General features: G+C 40.8%; 2 protein-coding genes across 7 annotated transcripts in view; one reads left to right on the top strand and one right to left on the bottom strand.

Moving 5' to 3' along the window:
• The window catches only part of zdhhc7 (zinc finger DHHC-type palmitoyltransferase 7), a 68278-nt gene extending 55515 nt beyond the window's left edge, over window positions 1–12763 (top strand). For all 4 annotated transcript variants that reach the window (XM_033035799.1, XM_033035802.1, XM_033035800.1 and 1 more), the window contains 2 exons: window positions 10092–10222; window positions 11307–12763. In XM_033035799.1, coding sequence (XP_032891690.1) covers window positions 10092–10222; window positions 11307–11483 — 308 coding nt within the window. In that variant the 3' untranslated portion in view covers window positions 11484–12763. The remainder of the gene's footprint in view (window positions 1–10091; window positions 10223–11306) is intronic.
• Window positions 12764–21251: 8488 nt separating this feature from the next.
• LOC116982537 (hepatocyte nuclear factor 4-beta-like) overlaps window positions 21252–24107 on the bottom strand; it is a 67871-nt gene continuing 65015 nt past the window's right edge. For all 3 annotated transcript variants that reach the window (XM_033035797.1, XM_033035796.1, XM_033035798.1), the window contains 2 exons: window positions 23552–23671; window positions 21252–22957 (listed from right to left, as the gene is read on the bottom strand). In XM_033035797.1, coding sequence (XP_032891688.1) covers window positions 22818–22957; window positions 23552–23671 — 260 coding nt within the window. In that variant the 3' untranslated portion in view covers window positions 21252–22817. The remainder of the gene's footprint in view (window positions 22958–23551; window positions 23672–24107) is intronic.

Below are 24107 nucleotides of genomic sequence, written 5' to 3'. Positions count from 1 at the left end.
ACTTAACGTGTTAATAATCAGATTTGTGTGTGCATGCACTTGAGTGTGAGCATTGGCTTGCCCTGAAGCCTTGCGTTAAATAACTGCCGGTATCCAACAATATATGTTCTTAACTGTAGTGAACACAAGAAACTAGGAGCAGAAACTTGGAGACTACTCTGCCATTCAATATGACCATGGCTGATCTCATCCTCTTGTCTGCACCAATTTGCCATGCCCCTGAATTCTTCAACCTTCTAAATATTTTTCTATATCCACCATAAAAATATCGAATGATCTGGCCCCATTATTCTCTGGTGCAATGAAATCCAGAAATTCAATATTCTATGAGAGAAGACATTTCTATTCACCTCAGTTTTAAATGATGGGTCCCCTATTTTTTCTAGCTATGTCCCTTTGTTCATAACTCTTCTGCTAATAAGAAAACAGTTTAATATTTAGCAGTGCAAGGACAGATTTAACTTTTCCCTGAATTAAGTATAAAAGGAAAGCACAAGTTTTAAAACCACAAAGAACACTCAACCATGGATGCAAGTTACCCTACCACTTTAACAGAGGACAATTATGTTTAATCTTTTATATAGGTTGGCATTTTTCTTCAGACATGATAATGTATGCAAATGTTTTGTCATAAATGACAGATTTGTCAGATTATTTGTTGTTTAGTTTATGATATGGGTTTCACAGGGGTTATGGGGAGAAGGCAGGGGAATGGGGTTAGGAGGGAGAGATAAATCAGCCACGATTGAATGGCAGAGTAGACTTGATGGGCCGAATGGCCTAATTCTACTCCTTTCCCTTATAACCATATGACATGATCTTAATTGCTAAACTTTTTTATGATGGGAAAACATGGTGTTTAGTACTGACTTCCTTGTATTACTGACCACAAAATCTAGCCTTATTAACTAGAAGTGAGATGAAGAGGTAAAGTGACAGACAGTCGGAAGCTCTGAATCACATGTGATGTGAATAGTGCTGTTCACAAAGTTTTTTATTTTGGACAATGTGAAGTCTGAGAATGTTTCATTGTGAAAACAAGTTCAGTGGGGGAGGGAATGATAATGGTGAATTAGAATTGGTCTGGATTCAGTTCAAGGAAGAAGTAGTGATCCTCAAGCCGTTATAGTGCCGCTGCAGGTGCAGAGAATGTACATGGTGAAGACAGTTGAGTCCAGGAAACTGGTGAAGTGGCAGAGAATGACTTCTCGATCTAGCAGCTGTTGGTATGAGAATCTATATAGCTGTCTCTGCGCCTGTGTCTTTCTTTGGAACACGAGGAGTATTCTTTGCTCCAGTCAAAATCAGGTTCATTCCTTCACCCCTCACCTTTTCCTTCCACTTCATTGGGGATAATCTCAGTCATATATCCCACTCTCATTATGAACATAAAATTACATTAACTTTGCAGGTAATTTCCATCTCCATTGTCTATTTCCAACTCTTTCCTTGTCTTTCTCAACATATCTTTTGTCATGGCTAGGCATGGATTAGGATCTGATGTTGACTGTACTACATTATCTCTGAAAGCTGTCATGCCATCACTTTACTCTCTGTCCTTTCGTGCCAAAACACTTTTAGTTTTGACGATCTGCTTTAAAAAAGGCCCCAAGATCCGGAATCAATATGGCAACAAAGCTGGAGTTGGTTAAAGGTCGAGGCATCCATCAGAAAATCATGGGATTTGGAGATTGGAGAATTACATCCAAGGCCTTGGGTGGTTAATGGATTGGAAGAACTGGAATGTTATGGGGAGAAGGCAGGAATGGGGTTCCGAGGGAAAAATAGATCAGCCATAATTGAATGGTGGAGTAGAGTCGATGGGCTGAATGGCCTAATTCTGCTCCTATGTCTTATGGTCTTATCGTGTTGTGAAATTAGTGCTTGGGTCTTAAGATGGGGTGGTGGCAAGCTCTGTATTTGGCGGGAAGTGGGTTTATGTTAAGTGGGATATGCCCAAAAGAATGAAAGGTGATTACTTGACAGAGGTCCAAGTCCATCATTATATAGGGAAGACCCAGATACCACAAGCATGCCAAACAACGTCATTCCTCAGGGAATTTAATTCATCCCCCGCAATACACTTAAAAAGCGCATGGCCCAGAGAATGGCATCAACCAGTGTTAGATCAACTAAGATCATGTGTGGCCAGGGTCACTTGCAGAGGTGCCTGACCAAATTTCCAAAGTGAGGCAAGTCGATCTGATAATAGTTACTATTCCCAAGGGGAAAGGAAATCAATATTTGTGTAATGCTGATAAGAAAATGTGACTTAAATTTCAGGGTCACTAACGTCTGGAAACGTAGGATAGTTTTTCACCATGATCAACCAAAATGCTTTTCTTTTTATTTTGTTTTTCTGAACTAATCAGTGAAAAACGCACCATAAATTTGGTGCTGTTAAAGTGTGAACATGATGACCTATTTTCTTTATGACTTGTAGTTTTACTGAATTTAGGTTGCTAACCAAAATTTCTGTTATATAATTGCCCAAATTGACTCCATTGTCCGAGGTGCGGACGGGAGATTCAGTGGCGGCAGGCGAGACTCGAGGATGGTCTGTTGCCTCCCTGGTGCCAGGGTTCAGGATGTCACAAACCGACCAGAAAATCCTCGAGAGGGAAGGTGAACAGCCGGAAGTAGTTGTGCATGTGGGCACAAACGACGTTGGGAAGAAGAGGAAGGAGGTTCTGCATCGCGAGTTTAGAGAGTTAGGAAGAAGACTGAAAAGCAGGACTTCTAGGGTGGTTATCTCTGGATTGCTTCCAGTACCTTGCACGAGTGAGAGCAGGAACAGGGAGATAGGGGATCTAAATGTGTGGCTGGGGGTCTGGTGCAGGGAGCAAGGTTTTAGCTTTATCGACCACTGGGGTCTCTTCTGGGGTAGGGGTGACAAAAGGGACAGGTTACACCTTAACTGGAGGGGGGCCAACGTTCTGGCAGGCAGGTTTGCTCGTGTTGCACGTGTGGGTTTAAACTAAATAGTGGGGGGAAGGGATTGACAAATTGGGAGTATAAAGATGGAGTTAAAGGGGAAGTGAGTGCAGGAATAGTTACAAAAGACTCCCGAATTAATGGGAAGGAAAGTTTGTGAAGAGATAAGAGAGTAAGGTCTGGGCAATAGTGAGAGGGGAGAGGAGAGGTGAATACCGAAGTCAAAGTGTTGTATATGAATGCACAAAGTATAAGAAATAAAGTGGATGAGGTTGAGACTCAGTTAGAAATTGGTAAGTATGATGTTGTGGGAATTACAGAGACATGGCTGCCAGAGGGCCAGGGCTGGAAAACTGAATATTCAAGGGTATACGTCCTATCGAAAAGACAGGTGGGCAGAGGGGGTGGGGTAGCTCTGTTGGTGAGGAATTAAATTTAGTCCCTTGCAAGGGGTGACATTGAAACAGGAGATGTGGAGTCAGTATGGATAGAACTAAGACATTGTAAGGGTAAAAATACCCTATGGGACTTATTTACAGTCCCCCACACAGTAACCTGGATATAGGGTGGAAGTTGAATCAAGAGTTAATATTGGCATGTTGTAAAGGTAATGCTACGGTTGTTATGTGAGATTTCAACATGCAGGTAGACTGGGGAAAATTCAATTCAATTCAATTCAACTTTATTGTCATTGCACAAATACGAGTATAGGTACAACGAAATGCAGTATAGCGTCTGGGCATAGTGCAAGATAGTAGAAGTAAAAATAAAAATACAAATAAAAATAAAAATACTGTTTAACAATGTGTGGATTGTGGATGAATTAAACTGGTACATAGGCAAATAACTGTATACAAATGGGAGAGTCTAAAGATAGCTAGCGACGGGACTCTGAGTTCAGCAGTGTAATGGTGTTATTGAAAAAGCTGAAAAATCAGGTTGGTACTGGACCCCAAGAAAGGGAGTTTGTGGAGTTCCTCCGTGATAGATTCTTAGAGCAGCTTGTACTGGAGCTTACCAGGGAGAAGGCAATTCTGCATTTAGTGTTGTGTAATGAACCGGATTTGATAAGGGAACTCAAGGTAAAGGAGCCATGAGGAGGTAGTGACCATAATATGATAAGTTTTAATCTACAATTTGAGAGGGAGAAGGGTAAATCAGAGCTGTCAGTATTACAGTTGAACAAAGGGCACTATGGAGCCATGAGGGAAGAGCAGGCCAAAGTTGACTGGAAAGATCCCCTAGCAGGGATGACAGTGGAGCAACAATGGCAGGTATTTCTGGGAACAATGGAGAAGGTACAGGATCGGTTCATTCCAAAGAGAAAGAAAGATTCCAAGGGGAGTAAAGGGTGACCGTGGCTGACAAGGGAAGTCAGGGACAGTTAAAAAATAAAGGAGAAGATGCATAACATAGCAAAGATGAGCAGGAGGCCAGAGGATTGGGCAACTGTTAAAGAACAACAGAAGATAACTAAAAAAGGCAATACAGGGAGAAAAGATGAGGTACGAAGGTAAACTAGCCAAGAATATAAAGGAGAATAGTAAAAGCTTCATTAGGTATGTGGAGGAAAAAATTAGTTAAGACCAAAGTTGGACCTTCAAGACTGAAAAAGGTGAATTTATTATGGGGAACAAGGAAATGGCAGACAAGTTCAACAGGTACTTTGGATGCATCTTCACTAAGGAAGACAAAAACAATCTCCCTGTTGTACTAGTGGCCAGAGGATCTAGGGTGACAGAGGAACTGAAGGAAATTCACATAAGACAGGAAATGGTGTTGGGTAGAGTAAGACTGATGGGACTGAAGGCTGATAAATCCCCAGGGCCCGATGGTCTGCATCCCAGGGTACTTAAGGAAGTGGCTCTAGAAATTGTAGATGCATTGGTGAAAATTTTCCAATGTTCTATAGATTCAGGATCAGTTCCTGTGGATTATCCCACTTTTTTTTTAATGCGGGAGAGAAAAAACAGGGAATTATGGACCAGTTAGCCTGACATCGGTGGTGGGGAAGATTATAAAAGATGAAATAGCCACACATTTGGATAGCAGTAGCAGGATTTACGCATGGATTTACGAAGTGTAATCATGCTTGATTCTTCTTCTGGAATTTTTTGAAGATGAAACTAGGAAAATGGACAAGGGAGAGCAAGTAGATGTAGTGTACCTGGACTTTCAGATGCATATGATAAGGTCCCACATAGAGATTAGTGGGCAAAATTAGAGCACATGGTATTGGGGGTAGGGTGCTGACATGGATAGAAAATTGGTTGGCAGGCAGGAAACAAAGAGTAGGGATTAACGGGTCCCGTTCAGAATGACAGGCAGTGACTAGTGGGGTACCGCAAGGCTCAGTGCTGAGACCGCATCTATTTACAATATACATTAATGATTTAGATGAAGGGATTAAAAGTAACATTAGCAAACTTGCAAATGACACAAAGCTGGGCGACAGTGTGAACTGTGAAGAGGATGCTATGAGGATGCAGGGTTACTTGTACAGGTTGGGTGAGTGGGCAGATGCATGGCAGTTGCAGTTTAATGTGGATAAATGTGAGGTTATCCACTTTGGTGGCAAAAACAAGAAGGCAGATTATTATCTAAATGGAGTCAAGTTGGGAAATGGGGAAGTACAACAGGATCTGTGGGTCCTTGTTCATCAGTCAATGAAAGTAAAGGCCCTGTCCCACTTACAGTGCATTGAGAAAGTATTCAGACCCCTTCACTTTTTCCACATTTTGTTACATTACAGCCTTATTCTAAAATTGGTTACAGTCATTTTTTTTTATAATCAATCTACGCACAATACCTCATAATATAAAAGCGAAAACAGGTGTTTAGTAATTATTGCAAAATAATTAAAAATAAATAACTGAAATATCACATTTACGTAAGTATTCAGACCCTTTGCTGTGACTCTCAAAATTGAGCTTTGGTGCATCGTGTTTCCATTGATTATCCTTGAGATGTTTCTACAACTTGATAGGAGTCTACAAGTGGTAAATTAAATTGATTGTACATGATTTGGAAAGGCACACACCGGTCTATATAAGGTCCCACTGTGGACAGTGCATGTCAGAGCAAAAAAACAAGCCATGAAGACGAAGGAATTGTCTGTAGACCTCCGAGACAGGATTGCGTTGAGACACAGATCTGGGGAAAACATTTTTTGGAGCATTGCAGGTCCCGAAGAGCACAGTGGCCTCCGTCATTCTTAAATAGAACTTTGAAACCACCAGGACTCTTCATAGAGCCTGGCCAAACTGAGCAATCGGGGGAGAAGGGCCTTAGGATAGCGACTTACTAACATATTCAGGGAGGTGACCAAGAACCCGATGGTCACTCTGACAGAGCTCCAGAGTTCCTCTGTGGAGATGGGAGAAACTTCCAGAAGGACAACTATATCTGCAGCACTCCACCAATCAGGCCTTTATTGTAGAGTGGCCAGACAGAAGCCACTCCTCAGTTAAAGGCACATGACAGCCCGCTTGCAGTTTGCCAAAAGGCACCTAAACAAGATTCCCCGGCCTGATGAAACCAAGATTGAACTCTTTGGCCTGAATGCCAAGTGTCACGTCTGGAGGACACCAGGCACCGCTCATCACCTGGCCAATACCATATCTATGGTGAAGCATTGTGGTGGCAGCATCATGCTGTAGGGATGTTTTTCAACGGTAGGAACTGGGAGACCAGTCAGGATCGAGGTAAAGATGAACGGAGCAAAGTATAGAGAGATCCTTGATGAAAACCTGCTCCAGAGCGTTCAGGACCTCGGACTGGGGCAGACGTTCACCTTCCAACAGGACAACGACCTAAAGCTCACGTCCAAGACAACGCAAGAGTGGTTTTGTGACAAGTCTGTGAATGTCCGTAAGTGGCCCGGCCAGAGCCCGGACTTGAACCCGATCGAACATCTCTGGAGGGATCTGAAAATAGCTGTGCATCGACACTCCCCATCCAACCTGACAAAGCTTGAGAGGATCTGCAGAGAAGAATGAGATAAATTACCCAAATACAGGTGTGCCAAGCTTGTAGCGTGATACCCAAGAAGACTTGAGGTTGTAATCACTGCCAAAGGTGCCTCAATAAAGTACTGAGTAAAGGGTCTGAATACTTATATAAATGTGATATTTCAGTTATTTATTTTTAATTAATTTGCAAAAATTTCTAAACACCTGTTTTCACTTTTATATTGTGGGCTATTGTGTGTAGATTGCTGATTAAAAAAAAAAAAGAATTTAATCCATTTTAGAATAAGGCTGTAACGTAACAAAATGTGGAAAAAGTGAAGGGGTCTGAATACTTTCTAAATGCACTGTACGTGTCCTTGGCATGCAAATTACGCGACCTCGTTGTTGCGTTGAGGCGCACGGGCATCGTGTGGCCGCGCGGGGCCGGTCCCACTGAGAAGCGCGGAGGGGTATGGAGTTGTGCGCGGTATCGCGCAGCGCTCCGAAAATTTTGTAGCGAACGAAACCTTCGCGCACCACCGGCCTGTCGCGTAACTGACGGCCAAAGTGTGACAGACCCAAGACCCTGGCGCAATGCAACGTCTCACCTCCAACAGCAGCAGAAGTAGGCAAACGTTCTCCGAGCTCGGCCTGGGGCTCAAGGCCGTTGCAGTTCGGATCGGCCCCCACTTCTATTCCCAGAGCGGGGCCAAGAAAATTGAATAAAATAGACAAAAATTGCTGGAGTAATTCAGCGGGACCGGCAGCATCAAGTGTATCAGGTATCCTTTATTGTCATTCAGACTTTTCAGTCTGGACGAAATTTCGTGCCTTGCAGTCATAACATAAAATAAAATAACAAAACACACAGTAAACACAGATTTAACATCCATCACAGTGAGTCCACCAGGTCCTCCTCACTATGATGGAAGGCAAAAGTCTTAAAGTCCTTGTCTCTTCCCTCCTTGTTCTCCCTCCGCGTTGAGACAGTCCATGTTGTGACCCCGCCGGGTGATGGTATGTAAGTCCCGCGGCTGAATCCGTGCTCCGCGAATGGGCCGGTTCAAACTCCAGTTCAACGGACGAAGCTGTTGTTGCGGGAAGTCCGGAAAAACAGGTCGCCAACCTGGGACCTGCGAGTTCCCGACAATGTCGTCCACTGGGCCCGCGGCCGAGCCTCCGAGGCTCAGAAGTCAGGTCGCCAACGCCGCCACAGCCCCGAAGTCGGGTCGCCGCCGCCGCAACGCCACCACAGCCCCGATGTCGGCCTACCTCGCGTTGGTAAGTCCAGGCGGGCTCTGCTTCCGGAGCCTCGAGGTCGGTCCCAGTTGGAGGCCGCCAGCTCCGCGATTAGGCCTCAGCACAAACGGAGACGGGGATACGACAAGAAAAGGTCGCATCCCCCCGAAGGAAGAGACTAAAACAAGTTTCTCGCACCCCCCCACACATACACAACTAAATTAAACCGAAATAAACTGTAACAACGGGACAAAAAAAAAAAAAGACCAACGGACTGCAGGAGAGCCGCAGCTTCTAGGGCAGCGCCGCCACTTCTGGATGTGGCATCCCTGGAGAGAAGGAATGGATGACGTTTCGGGTCAAGACCCTTGAAGGGTCTCGACCCGAAACATCATCCATTCCTTCTCTCCAGAGATGCTGCCGGTCCCGCTGAGTTATTCCTGCATTTTTTGTCCATCTTCAAATGACGTCACGCGCTCCAGACGGCTGTGCGGACGCATGAAGTCGCGGGACCGTCGCGCCTCAACACGACCTCGAGGTCGCGTAATTAGCGTGCCAAGGACACGTAAGTGGGACAGGGGCTTAAGCATGCAGGTAGGGCAGGCAGTTAAGAAAGCAAATGGCATGTTGATCTTCATAACAAGAGGAGTTGAGTATGGGAGCAAAGAGGTCCTTCTGCAGTTGTACAGGGCCCTAGTGAGACCACACCTGGAGTATTGTGTGCAGTTTTGTTCTCCCAATTTGAGGAAGGAAGTTCTTGCTATTGACGGAGTGCAGTGTAGATTCACCAGGTTAATTGCCGGGATGGCAGGACTGTCATATGTTGATCGAATGGAGCGGCTGGGCTTGTATACTCTGGAATTTAGAAGGATGAGAGGTTATCTTATTGAAACATATAAGATTATTAAGGGTTTGGACACGCTAGAGGCAAGAAACATGTTCCCGATGTTGGGGGAGTCCAGAACCAGGGACCACAGTTTAAGAACAAGGGGTAAGCCATTTAGAACGGAGATGAGGAAAAACTTTATCACACAGAGAGTTGTGAGTCTGTAGAATTCTCTGCCTCAGAGGGCGATGGAGGCTGATTCTCTAGATGCTTTCAAGAGAGAGCTAGTCAGAGCTCTTAAAGATAGCGGAGTCAAGGGATATGGGGAGAAGGCAGGAACGGGGTACTGATTGTGGATGATCAGCCATGATCAAATTGAATGGCGGTGCTAGCTCAAGGAGCCGAATGGCCTACTCCTGCACCTATTGTCTATTGTCCATTGAAACTACATTCCAATATGGGACGGGCGGTCACGGTAGCGCAGCGGTAGAGTTGCTGCCTTACAGCAAATGAAGCGCCAGAGACCCGGGTTCAATCCCGACTGAGGGTGCTGTCTGTACGGAGTTTGTACGTTCTCCCCGTGACCTGCGTGGGTTTTCTCAGAGATCTTCGGTTTCCTCCCACACTCCAAAGACGTACAGGTTTGTAAGTTAATTGGCTTGGTATAAGTATAAAATTGTCCTGAGTGTGTATAGGATGGTGTTAATGTGCGGGGATCACTGGTCGGTGCGGACCCGGTGAGCCGAAGGGCCTGTTTCCGCGCTGTATCTCTAAACTAATAATATGCCTTGTATTCTGACTTTGGGTTCCATTAGTGTTAAATTCTGATCCATTAACTACAAAAATACCTATTTATTTTAATTTTTTAATTTTAAGCTGCAGCAAATAAACTCTTCATATTCAGAGTCAGTATGGAGGAAGAGCATTCAGTTACTTTTTACATACCAGTGATCTGTTTTTATTTTAAATCACTCGATAGAACAGTTTTTAGAGAGCTTCAAAGCCTGTTAGTTATTTGCAATGCTTATTATGTTGTAAAAACGCTATTTTAAATTAAAACTTGTAAAGTATGCTAGTTTTAAATATGTAAAATAAAATTGATTACAACTAGAATATATAATTTAAGATGTTTTCCTCCACAGAATGCAGTGGATTTTCACCTCCTGTTACTGTGATCCTAATCATCTTTTTGTGCCTTGAGGGATTTCTGTTTCTTACATTCACATCAGTAATGTTTGGCACACAGCTTCACTCAATATGCAATGATGAGACGGTAAGATTTTATTTTAGTGATTTTTAAACTTTTGTTTGTTTCTTTTATTTGGAGAAGCCACGTTAAATATCAACAAACGGAGAACCTGGGTCAATGTTTATTTTGGCATTATGCTAAAAAGATCCTAGATAATTACCCTTTTGCCTTCAGCTTTTTTCTTTTAAACATTGGTCCAATCACACAAATTAAATCTGAAGCACCGTTTTACTATGTAGGTTTCAAAGAATAGTGCTTTTCAATGAAATTTTCAACAACTTTGGTGGTAATTCGTCTACTGTAGAACAAGAGCCTAAAACAAAATCCCATTGAATGGAAACGTGATTATTTGCTAGAAAAATTAGAATTGAGCTGTATTTATACCCCACCTCTTTAACATCAAACCCTGCTCCCTCTCTCCCTGCCGTTAAAACCACCTCTGCCTTCAAAAAAAGAAACACAAAATGGAAAGTCAGGGTGTGGTGTAGATTAAAAATTGGTATCCATTCAATGGGTGTGCCCCCATTCAAATTCCAGTTGGAGATATATACAAGATGTAGACTAAAAATTAACATCTAGATTTAAGTGCTGAGCAATTTAGTCCAGGCAATGATTCTGCAACTTGTGTGCTTCTGCAACACATGACCTTACAAAATGAAGAAGAAGAAGAATAACATTGCAAAATCTATCTGGTTTTCAATTGGCTTTGTTTTGTCATTTTGAGTGTTAAGCAAATGGTGGATTTTAATTGTGTTCCACAGCAAAATAAACTCTTTCCATGATATTGTGATATTTGACAAGGTACATAATCATTCCAACTTTTTGCTTGCTGAGCTTCACTGCCATGGTCCAGACAAATGTAAAATCTGAAGATCAATGCTTTCCCTTGGGTAATCACAGGAGCACATTACATCAGTTCTGAAAAATGCATTTACAGTCCAGTTTCACTTCTCCATGGGAAATTGATTGACTTAGCCACATTCACCCCCATTCCGAATTATTTTAGTGAAGAAGGGAGTGAGGAAATAAAAGTAAAGTTGGAGTGTTTGAAATATTTACCCACAATATAATCACACTTAATCAATATAAAATTGTGTTTGTTATGCAGGAAATTGAACGATTAAAAAATGAAAAGCCTACATGGGAAAGGAAACTACGATGGGAGGGAATGAAGAATGTTTTTGGAGGGCAGCCTTCATTTCTATGGATTAATCCTTTCTCAGGCATTAGAATAAGGCGATTCCTTCCCAGACCAATGAAGGGTGGACCAGAATTTGCAGTTTGAATCTAAGGAAGAACTTTTCTGCAAAAGTAAACTTTCTAATATTAAAATTAGCACAAGACTTTGTTCCTTTCTACTGTCTGCCTATAGGGTGCTATGGATTAAATAACTGCTGCCTGTTAAAATTGCACATAGTAACCTAATTATGAGCAAATCTAATGAAGTCTGGAACTAGCAAACTGACAGAAAATTCCATCGGCTGTCATAAAAATGGATTGCAAAGAAGATTAAACTGCAGCTTTGAATGGACAGTTACATGTCCTGACCCTCTACTGTACAAACCATTGCATAGTTTTTCATTTTGTAGTATTGCATCAATGTACTATTTGTGGCATAATCACAAACAAATTGGATGTATGTTGATTTAGTGACATTGCTTAAGAATGTTTTTAGCATAAAAATTGTAATCCATTCTACTTAATTCATTTAGCATCCATCAACAATAATTTTCAGGTTCTATATTTACCATTTGTTACATGAGATAAAACACGGTTGACATTGAATAATTTCTTTATCTGTTTTTATATTTTTTATATATATAAAAAATAAGGGGAAACTTTATTTTTTCAGTTCATGTGTATTTGTTTTTTAATTTCAGGAAAGTTTAATTCCCTTTGACTGTGGTATGGGTGTGCACTGTTATTTTAAAATAATTCAAAGTTTACCTTGAACGTAATCACATTTTGACTTTTATTTATTGCTTTGTTAAAATACACAGACAGATGAATTGTAAGTAAGATTGTTGGTTATTTCTGAAATTGATATGAACTATCTTCATTACAAATCGTCTCACATAGTTAATGTAGAATGAATGTTTAGTGTATGGAACAGAATAAAAAGTCAATGTTTTTAATTCTCTGAAACATCAACCTTAGTTGAAAACAACATAGATGCAATGACTTAATTTTGTTATTGCTGATCCTTACTGTTCATTTACAGTTCAACCTTGATAAGAGTTAGCAGATTTTTTGTGATCTAATGGATGAAATCTGTTTTCTGAAATCTTGATCAGCAGAAGGTATAATCCTATCTACCGGTAGGCTGTGTGTTAATTTTTTAGATGTTCCAAATTCCTTTCACTCTCAAACAAAACTATCAGTCTTTATCTGGAGGTAAAATAATATTAAAGTTTGATTTCTGCTACTAAGGTGAAGCATTTATTATATAACCTACTCCCCATATGATATGATGTATTGAAAAAGTATATGGAGGTGCAAGCATTACACTAACAGAATGTAGTGGCACAGTTTGAGCATTAAATGTCAATTGAACGTCAATTATGATTTAAGGGTTGAAGGGTCCTTTTTATCAGAATTTGTGTGTGTGTGTGTGTGTAATTTATTTTGTCTTAGTTTGCTGCCACACTGTACAATGCCATATTCCATATTTCTGGTGCTGTTTCTGGCACATACATTATGTTATGGCTTCACAAAATGCTAGAAGTCTAAAAATGCCTTACATCACCTATATGGCAGGATGATGTTCTAAAGGGAGAAAAGGATAATAAAAACAACAAAAAGACTAATAACTTTAAAATTAAGATGGATGATTGAGGAAAAACAGTAGCTGCAATCACTTTCATGTTACTACTAAATAGATTTGGGTCAACATCATTGGACCTTTGAAAATACCGTCAACCAGAATAATTTATTTACTGTGAGACGAAACCTGGAAATATTCAAGTAATGCTGCTAGAATGCATTTATAATTCATGTTTACCAGCCACTGGTTAGTACCAAAGCTAATCTAGTGAAGTGTAGCCCTGGAGGAAAATGCAGCCAAAATAAAACAAAACAAAGCAAAGCGAGCATGCACACACATACGCGCACACACACACACACATGTATTTTGATTGAATTTTATCATTGCAGTTAATTTTTTGTAATTTTTTTTTAAATATTTATTTTTATTAGAAGCAATTTTACAAAGAAAGAATGATCGACATAACACTTATACGATTTTCGTATTGCTTCAGTTTTAACATTTTATGAACCAGTAACTAGATCGGGAAAAAAGAAAAAGGAAAAATGGGAAAGAAAGAACAAATGAGAAAGAAAAGAAAGAATTTCAAGAAAAAGAGAAAAAGAAAACGGCAGAACTAACGAAGGAGTGAAAGAAGCGGAGATATATCCCACGGCCCTTCCATACGCCCGCTCACCCGACCCTAGCGTCGGTTTTGAGTTTGTGTTCAACCATTATGTTGTTAAAGAAATTCAATAAAAGGAGACCATATTATTGAAAATTGACCTGGTTTGTCAGTCAAGACAAGCCTAATTTTTTCTAGATGTAGTGTCTCGGGCATTTCTGTGATCCACATCTTCACTGTGGGGACTATTATCTTTTCCCAGAATTTAAATGCAATAAGTCTTTTCACAGTTATTAAACCATAGTCAAGGAAGCGTCTTTGAAATATCGTTAGATTAGGGCAGCCCTCTGACATTCCTAATATTATTAGTTTTGGATCTGGCTTCAATTGTGTTTTAAGTGTTTTAGAAATAATATTGAATATTTCCGTCCAGAAGTTTTGTATTTTTATACAGGATACAAAAGAATGAGTTAGGGTGGCTTCTTGAAAGTGACATTTATCACAAAGAGGAGAGACCGTTGAGAAGATCTTGTTCAATTTGGTCTTTGAGTAGTATAACCTATGCAATACTTTAAATTGTATCAGGCAATGCTTGGCATTTAAAGAACGGTAGTGTATATATTGCAGGCTTTCCTCCCACATATCTTTCGAAATGGGTAAACCCAGCTCGTCCTCCCACGTTCGCTTATAAATCTCAGAGGATGGGGTGTTAATATTTAAAAGGGTGTTACAAATGTAAGATATCAACTTACTTGTATCTGCATGTCTATTCAAACAGTCGTCTAATATATCTGGACCCATAAGAGGACAGTATTGTGTATATGTTTTCACGTAATCTCGGATTTGGAGATATTTAAAAAAATTATTGGCATTCGTCATATTTCTCCTGTAGTTCTTGAAAAGAGGAGAGAGTCCCCTCCTTATAGAGGTCTCCCACAGTATTGATTCCCAGGTTCTTCCATTGAACAAACACCATATCTAAAGTAGACGGTTTAAACGAGGGATTATTTGCAATATAAAGAAGGAGAGACAGATTTCTCAATTTAAGACTGAATTTCAGCTGTTTCCAGATACGGACAGTATTATGTATTATCGGATTTTGCTCATACGTTGACTTATTCAGATGTATTGGAGATAGGAGGATCGAGCCTATAAAAAAAGGCAAACAATCTACCCTCTCCATTTTTAACCAGTTTACATGTTGACATGTATCATCCAACCAGAAAGTTATATTTTTTAATATAATTGCCCAGTAGTAAAAAAGAAAATTAGGTAGAGCTAATCCTCCATTTTCTTTGGATTTGCACAGTTAAGTACCTTCTTTCGTATCTGGGCATCTATGTCTTCGTCACTATGATTATGTGCTCATCACACATTATGAGTTAATGATAAATAGTGCAATAATCTGAAGGATATCGTTGAAATTGGAAAAGCAATCAATTAATCACTATTGTGTTCAAGAAGGGACTGCAGATGCTGGAAGATCGAAGGTACACAAAAATGCTGGAGAAACTCAGCGGGTGCAGCAGCATCTATGGAGCGAAGGAAACAGGTGACGTTTCGGGCCGAAACCCTTCTTCAGACTCACTATATAGAATCACTATTGCCCACTTTCTGTGCTTTAGCTAACTTTCTACCCATACTTTTAAAAGAGTAGTTTTAGAGATGCAGCACAGAAACAGGCCCTTCGGCCCACCGAGTCCGCGCTGGCCGTGATTCCTGTACACCAGCACTATCCTATACACTAGGGACAACTTGCAATATTTTACCAAAGCCAAGTAACCTACAAACCTGTACTACCTTGGGATGTGGGAGGAAACAGGAGCATCCCGGGGAAAACCCCACGCTGTCACGGGGAGAACGTACAAACTCCGTACAGACAGCACCCATAGTCGGGATCCAACCCGGATCTCTGGCGCTATAAGGTAGTAAAGGGCCTGTCCCACGTGCATGCGACTCCATGCGGCAAGCGCGACCTAACGTGGTCGCTTGAGCCGTACGGCCTCGCGGGGCCGGTCCTACTTCCATCGCCGGAGCCGTATGGAGTTGTGCGGAGCTGGTCCCGACATTGCGCGAGGCTCCGAAAGACTGACCGTGTTCAAACATTCCGCGCGGCAACGGCCTGCCGGCCCGCAGCCGCCTCGACGCCGTACGTCACGCGCGAACTTCCCGCGGACTTCACTCGAACTTCATGTCACTCACTCGACCTCCGCGCGGCCCCCGCTTCTGGTTTGGTCGCGCTTGCTCGTTGGACAGGCCCTTTAGGTCGCGCTTGCCGCATGGAGTCGCATGCTCGTGGGCCAGGCCCTTAACTCTACCGCTGAGCAACCTTGAGGATCTAGAATATTATAACTCCTCCTTAGTTTCTGAAGTAACAGTTGCTTTCAATGCGAGGGTTTGTTTTTCATTAGCTGCCATGTGGTCTCAGCACCATACTAGACATAGTTTGAACCTTCTGTGGAAGAAAACTTTTACTTTACTTTTCTTGGTAAAACAGATTAGGAATATTAATGAAGAACATCCATTCCTAAGAAGAGTTTTTTTATGTTTAAAACAAAATTCCTTAATCTCGACCGAAAGTTTCCTCGGTGGTAACAGTTGTTGGAACATTAGGCAAACCTTGGTGTCAGTCCTTTAAGGGAGTTGATCCCATTTCCATAGTGCCATTCAGATTATTAAAGAATAATTTGGAAGGGCATGCAACAGTGACTGCTTTAGATTGCATGTGACCTTGCATGTTTTTGTCTTAATTTTTATTTTGCGATAGCTGACGATTTGGGCAAGCGGTGGCATAGGGCGTTCGTGACCCTAGTGAATAGGTCAAGCAACTGCATCTGATGAGCCACCAAGATCAAATTATTGTGAAGCTAACAGCTTGAGGAGGAACGATGAACGCCAAGCAAAATCGGGTACAGAAAGAGAAAGCAAATCAGAGGAGAAAGGGCAATAACTTCGATTTAACTTTTCACATTTTTCACTATCCACTGACAATATAGAAAGAAGGAATGAGACTTGTTATTTAATTCTTATTTTTTAATATGAGGGATTTATGGGCAGTAATTGACAGTGATCTTTAATCACAAACCACTGCCTCAGTGTTGAATAACCGGGTTCAATCCTGACCAGGTCTGTGTGGAGTTTGTATGTTCTCCCTGACACCATTTGGGTTTCTTCCAGGTGCTCCAGTTTCATCCCACGTTCCAAAGAAGTGCAGATTGGTAGGTAAATTGGTGGCTATAGATTGCCCCTGTTGTGTGATGGAATCTGTGGTGAGTTGATGGAAATGTGGGGAGAATTATTAAAAAGCAGGATTAATGGTTGATGGTTGGCACAGACTTGGTGGACTGTGGGCCTGTTTCCGTGCTGTAAATTTCCATCTCTTAACACTTCCACCTTGATGACTCTTGGCACAAGGCTGTGTGGTCAATTCCCTGCTCTATTCATTCCAAACCCATGACCAGGAGTTAAACACAGTTCTAACGTCATCTGCATATTTGCTGACGATTCCACCGTTAATGGACAAATCACAGGATGTGTGAGAATACAAAAGGGGCATCCACAACCTGATTGCCAGAACAACTATCTAACAAGGAACTGATTGTTGACTTCAGGAAGGGAAAGCTGAGAATGCATGAGCCTGTCTTCATCGATGAGATGGCAGTCGACAGAGTCAATAGTTTCAAGTTCCTGGATGTGTATATCACTGAGGATTCATCCTGGCTCTAGCATATTGATGCCATCACAAAGAAAGCTCATTAATGCCTAAACCTCCCAAGAAGTTTGAGGAGATTTGACACGTTGACGAATACTTTATCGAACGTGTACAGTAGAAAGCATACTGACTGGTTATATCCAGGCCTCGTTCAGTAACTCGAATGCCCAAGAACTTTTAAGATTGCAGGAAATGGTGGATATTGCCTGGTCCATCATGAGTATTGACTTACCAACCATCAAAGGGAGGCATAGGAAGCGCTTCCTCAAAGAGACAGCATGTGTAGGAAAGAACTGCAGATGCTGGTTTAAATCAAAGGTAGACACAAAATGCTGGAGTAACTCAGCGGGACAGGCAACATCTCTGGAGCGAAAGAACGGGTGACGTTTCGGGTTCAGCCTTCTTCTCGACCCGAAATGTCACCCATTCCTTCTCTCCAGAGATGCTGCCTGCCCACTGAGTTACTCCAGCATTTTGTGCCTACCTGTCAGTGTCCCATTTACTACATGCCTTAATGTTGTTTATTTAGTTCAATACAGCATTAAAACAGACCTTTCAATGACCTCACGCTAGTTCCATGTTATCCCACCTTCTCATCCACTCCCTTCACTGAAGGGGCAATTTCAGTCCAATTAATCTACAAATCCGCATGTCTTTTGGGATATGGGAGGAAACCCACACGATCACAGGGAGAAGGTGTAAATTCCACACTGAGCACCAGAGATCAGGATCAAAACCAGGTCTCTGGCACTGTGAGGCAGGAACTCTACCACTTATGTCCTATATTCTGAATGCATAATAATACAAATAAAATTGTTAGGAATACAGGTACACCCCAACTTGTGTAATTAGCGGCTGGCGTAAACTCACACTTACATAAGTAATACTTTAATACTAAATACTTTTTTCCACGAGTAGTAGCTCTACTCAATAACCAAAATCTATAGCCTCCTTTTGCTCTGGTATTTTACTTAATTCATATGTTTAATCAATAATGTATTATTAATGTTTAATATTTTATGTGTCATTCCTTACTGTCACTGTCACTGTCATTGTCACTTGCGGGCAGAGCACTAAGGCAAATTCCTTGTATGTGAATACTTGGCCAATAAACTTATTAATTAATTAATTCATTCACTTATTCATTTAAGCCCACTGCTTTGTTTCCAAGTTGCACGTCTCAGTAGCAGTGCGCTACTGTGCATGCAGCCGTTTCTGTAAGCCATCAGCTGTTCTCGCGGATGTTTCCATGTGGACTTCACGCCGGAGCTTCCACTGGTACTACACTGTACAAATAGTAAATTTACGCATGTACAGTAGCACTTCAGTTTCTGACTTGCACAACATCTGACTTGTGGAAGGGTCCTTGGGACGTAGTTCTTGTGTAAATCGGAGAGAGCGTCCGTACTAAAAATGCTTTGATTCATTTCATTTTTTTACCATGCCTCACTATACCTATTAAGCCTGCAACTTATATACAGCAGACATTGCTACCAATTCTAGTAATACCCTATATTAGTTATTGGCTCTCCTCCACCCTGCACTTTTGCTGTTTTACTCATTGTCAGCCAATTATTGCTGCAGCTGTTCCCAGTTTCATGTGATGCTGACATTCTTCTGTTGATAACTGATAATTTTATGTTTTGATGGTTTAGCCATTTAAACATATTGTTTAAACCATAGTTAAAATACACTTGGAAATCTTAATTACTGTAATTTGGATTGTGCCATGATTAAACCTTAAATACTTGTCAAAGTTTGAAGCTGCATTTATTTTTTTTAAAACCTGTTCTGTGTAAGTGATCATATTGATGGAATGTTTGCACTAAACATAATTGGTTTTGAATTTTTTTAAACTCTTAATACAGCCTTTTTTAGCCATTATCAGATGAAGATTCATTAATAGATCAAGGAATAGTTCAAATCACAAAGTTCCTAATAGTCAAGTCAACTCAAGTCAAGGTTATTCGTCACATACACATACGAGATGTGCAGTGAAATGAAAAGTGGTGAATTTTGTGATAATGAATGCTTAAATGTAGACTTTGCTACATGTGAATCCTAAGGTACCTGCACATGATTTTTGTGAGGTTAGAGTTCAGTGTATGAATATATGATATAAACAGTTGTCTGCTGATCTGATTCTGGATGGGATTGTTTAGATATAGGTAAAGAACTGTCTAAAGAAATTGTATCAAATTAAGTATTGGAATAATGTATCATTTTGTTAATTTTGTTTTATGGTAATATTTAGAGAGGCAGAATGAAGTCAAGACTTGAATGGAGACCAGTGGAAAGAACTCATGGCACTAATTTGCCTGGGTTTTTGTTGATAAAATACCTAGAACAGGAAAGCAAAGTCATTGGAATCACAAAACGCCATTAAGTTTGCACATTCAATCTAACCGGAAGGTACTTTTCTTTTTTGTTTAATAACAGACCTGCTTTGCCTTATGCTTTAGTGCCGTTATTCTTGGTTGCAAAACTATTGTGATGTAATTACCATAACGTATTTATGGAATCAATTTTGTTTGTTGGACATGTCATATTCCTCTCTTTGGAGTAAATAATCTTAAAGAATGGATCGACATGGCTTATATCTTATCGAAACATATGAAATTCTTAAGGGATTGGACAGACTAGATGCAGGAAAAATGTTACCGATGTTGGGGGAGTCCAGAAGCAGGGGTCACAGTTTACGAATAAGTGGTAGGCCATTCAGGACTAAGATGAGGAAAAACTTTTTCAGACAGGGAGTTGTCAATCTGTGGAAATCTCTGCCACAGAGGGCAGTGAAAGCCAATTCACTGGATGTATTCTGGACTGTTAGATATAGCTCTTAGGGCTAATGGAATCAAAGGGATATGGGGAAAAAGCAGGAAATGGGTACTGATTCTGGATGATCAGCCATGATCATATTAAATGGCGGTGTTGGGCCGAATGGCCTACTACTGCACCTATTTTCTATATTTCTATGTTACTATGCAAGAGGCTCTGTTGCTTTTTAACTATGTTAATTAATCAAATGGATTGGAACCTCTTCCTGCTCTTTCTTCATTACTTATTATTTTACCTTTCTTTCCCTGTTATTTCCCCTTTCCCTGACTCCTCACTGGTAAGATGTTCCATGCATGCTCTTCACTCTCCATTAACTTGCCTGTTTTTTTTTGTCTTCCGTGGGCCTTACTGATGGCTTAAGCAAGAAAATGCTTCTTGCAGTTTTCATGTATGATTAAGAATCTGAGTCATTCAGAGAGCCTAGAAAAGCCTTTAATGAAAAACATTGCACTGGATAGTGTGCCCAGTATAGCTGGGTGTCTATACGTGACTTGTGTACAAAAATCTTTTATTTTCACAGTGATTAACAAACTGCTGAATTATTTTCTTGATGGTAAATGAAACTGGCAGATGTTCTATGTATTCCACTCAATTTATTTTTTAATCAAATTTTATTGCCTTTATATAGGTGCTTAAAAACTGAGAAAATTTGCCAACATGATACTAAAAACCTGTGCTTGCATAAATTACTATTTTTTGTTTTAATAAATGGAATTGAATGACCTGGAATTTATTCCAAGAGTATAATTTGGAAATTAGACTTGATAAGGTGCCCATTTCTCTCTTAATTGTTCCATTGTCATATTAAATTTCCTGACCAATCTCGCTGAAAAGTGACCTTTCCATAGCAAAACATGGACATAAACCAAAATACCCAATGAATTGCCAAGGAATCGCAAAACATACACTTCACAGACCTCAATTTAAAATGTAAATTTCATTTCTAATCTAACCATCATTTGTCCTTATACACATGCTGGAGAATTTGCAAATAAAGAAGTTATTCAATTTTTAATGTGACATTTATGCATTAAAAATATAGTAAAAGGAAACAGAAAGTACAGAGTGTATCTCAATTGATGACCATTGTTTTAAATGCTAGAACAATTTTAATAAAGCAATGGAATGATTGCTTCTGCCTCTAAAAATCCAGTCACAATTTTGAGAGAGACTTTCAGCAAAGACAGATACAGAAAGTTTGTGGCACTTTTGTTCTGGGTGCTAGTATTCACGGATGTGACTTCATTCAAGCAGTGGGATTGAAAAATAGTTCACGAGGACATTTGCGAGCATTTGAGAGGATGTTGAATCTGTGGAATTCTTTGCCACAGAAGGCTGGGGAGGCCAGGTCAATGGATATTTTTAAGGCAGAGATAGATTAGTACAGGTGCCGGGGTTATGGGGAGAAGGCAGGAGAAGGGGGATAGGAGGGAGAGATAGATCAGCCATGATTGAATGGCGGAGTAGACTTGATGGGCCGAATGACCTAATTCTGCACCTATTGTTAATAACCTTATTGTAGTTGTCACCTTGTCGTGGTGGAGAAGCATGTGTGGACCTGAGATCCTGAGAGCGATGCCGTCTGGAGCTGTGCTCCTGGTAGGGCCACCCAGGGCAGTAAGTTTGAGGGAGAGGTCTCTGACACAGAACAATCCAACCAAGACCTCAACGGTGGAACAGGCGGAGGACGATAGCTGACCTTAGTGGAGCGTCACAACGGCTGGGAAGGCGGATGAAGGCTGCAGCAGAAAAGGGTCTCTGGTCGTCTTGGATTCCATGCCACTGGATCCTGACCCAGATCTGTCAAGGACCGTAGGGTGGCTGTCTGTGCACCAGTCTACCCACGTTAAACAAAATCACGCCCTGGCGTTCTCCATATAGGGAATGACACCCTGGAGACACCCATGGTCAGCCATGACCGAAGGGGGCCTAATAATTGTAGTTACAAATTATCCCCCTGAAATGCTGTGATCTTTGAGACTGCATAAGGTTTACCAGAATGATTTCTGGATTAGGGGATATTAGCTACAGGGAGCTGTTGGACAAACTTGGATTGTTTTCTCTGAAATGCTAGAGGAATCAGGGAGACCCGATAGAACTATATAAAATTATGAAAGGCATGGGATGATAGACACTCAGAACCTTTTCCCAAGATAAAAAAATAAAAAATATCAGAGGGCACAGCTTTAAGGTGAGGGAGGAAAGTTTAAAGGAGATGTGCAGGATGTATTTTTACACAGAAGGTAGTGAGTGCCGGGAATGCCTTGCCAGAGGTAGTGGTTGGGTCAGATATGAAGGTGGTATTTAAGAGACTTATGGAGAGGCATATGGATATGCAGGGAATGGAGGGATATGGATTATGGCCAGGCAGATAAAAATTGGACTTGGTAACATGTGTGGTACAGAAATTCTAGGCTGAAGGGCCTGTTCTTGTGCTGTACTCTTCTATGTTAATAGTTTATCTCCAATTTACCACAACATTTAAGATACATATCAGGTAATCTTGGAACATTTTACATTTGATTTCAATATACTGCATGTTACTAAAGTGTAAAGAGATGATAATGCTTGATCATGTTATTTGCAATCTGAGTATGCAACAGCTCAACACATATTTAATGTCAGTCATGATTTGTAGAAGTGCTTGCAGTAAGTTGGAAGAGTTTACATCAAGACATCGTGGAACCTCACCCAATTGTTTTTACAATATTTCCTGTTTGGGAATAAGGGTCTGAGCGAGCATAGACACAGAATGAGCTTGGATTAGACTGACAGGGCGCAATTTATATTCTTCATTTCCAGAACCTGAAGATGGAGATGGCAGGGGAGTTTCTGGAGAGGCTGAAAATTAAAAAAACAAAGACGTTAGCTTTTGTGATTTTTCTTATTATGGTAAATTGCTGCAGAGTAATTTAAATAAGCATGCTACAGTTCAGATATTGAAAATGTACGATTTCATTTTCAATTTCAAATGCAATGTATTAACAATTATTGATACTATTTGAGTACGAAGGAACTGCAGATGCTGGTTTACACTGAAGATAAATACAAAATGCTGGAGTAACAGCAGGACAGGCAGCATCTCTGGAGAGAAGGAGTGGGTGGTGTTTCGGGTGGAACCCATCTACAGATTGAAAGTAGAGGTGGGGGAGGGGATAAACTGGAGATGAGAAAAGGCCAGTCTGGTGATGTGTTTCACCCATTCTGGCTTCTCTTCTTTACCTCCACTTTACATTCGGGTCGGGTCTGAAGAAAAGTCCCGAACCGAAACGTCACACATTCCTTCTCTCCAGAGATGCTGCCTGTCCCACTGAATTACTCAAGCATTTTGTGTCTACATTAATACTATTTGATAAAATTAAACCACAGAATTATAGGATATTGTTGTTACAGGAAAAAAAACATGTTTGGTCAGACTCTGGTTAGGAGACTTACAGAGTTGAACTTGAATGGCTGGCGACATTCCAGATGATATCACTGTATGTTGACCTAATGGATTGTGAACAATACTGGTATGTCCAGAGTGTGAGTACTGTGTTACCTCTGCTGTAGACCCTGTGAGGAGATGAAGGTTACATGTCAAATTCATTATAAAAGGGTGGAACAATGTTCTGAACAAAGGCTTGGATAGCGAGTTGAGACACAAAAGTCTCCATTAAGAGGTCATTTCCAAGACATCAGATTGGAGACTATAATCATTTAAATTTGATCTCAGACATGTCCATGATGTATTTAAATTAAACAATTGGAAGGTTGCATCTCTGAACCAAAACATAGTGGATGTGTTTATATTGATTTGTGGGAAATGGAAATGGATGTCATTGATAAAGACAGCATTTATCGTCCATTCCTAATTGCCCCTTGAATTGAGAGACTTGAATGACTACTTACGTGACTACTTGCATGACTACTTACGAATACACTTAAGAACCAACCGCTGTAGTAGATCTGGAATGTGAAATAGGAAAGGCTGGGAAGGGGGCATATGGAG

Source organism: Amblyraja radiata, chromosome 17 (genome assembly GCF_010909765.2).
Source record: "Amblyraja radiata isolate CabotCenter1 chromosome 17, sAmbRad1.1.pri, whole genome shotgun sequence".
Lineage (NCBI taxonomy): Eukaryota > Metazoa > Chordata > Chondrichthyes > Rajiformes > Rajidae > Amblyraja > Amblyraja radiata.
The sequence above is the reverse complement of the archived record's forward strand: the minus strand, read 5'-3'. Positions and strand labels throughout refer to the sequence as shown.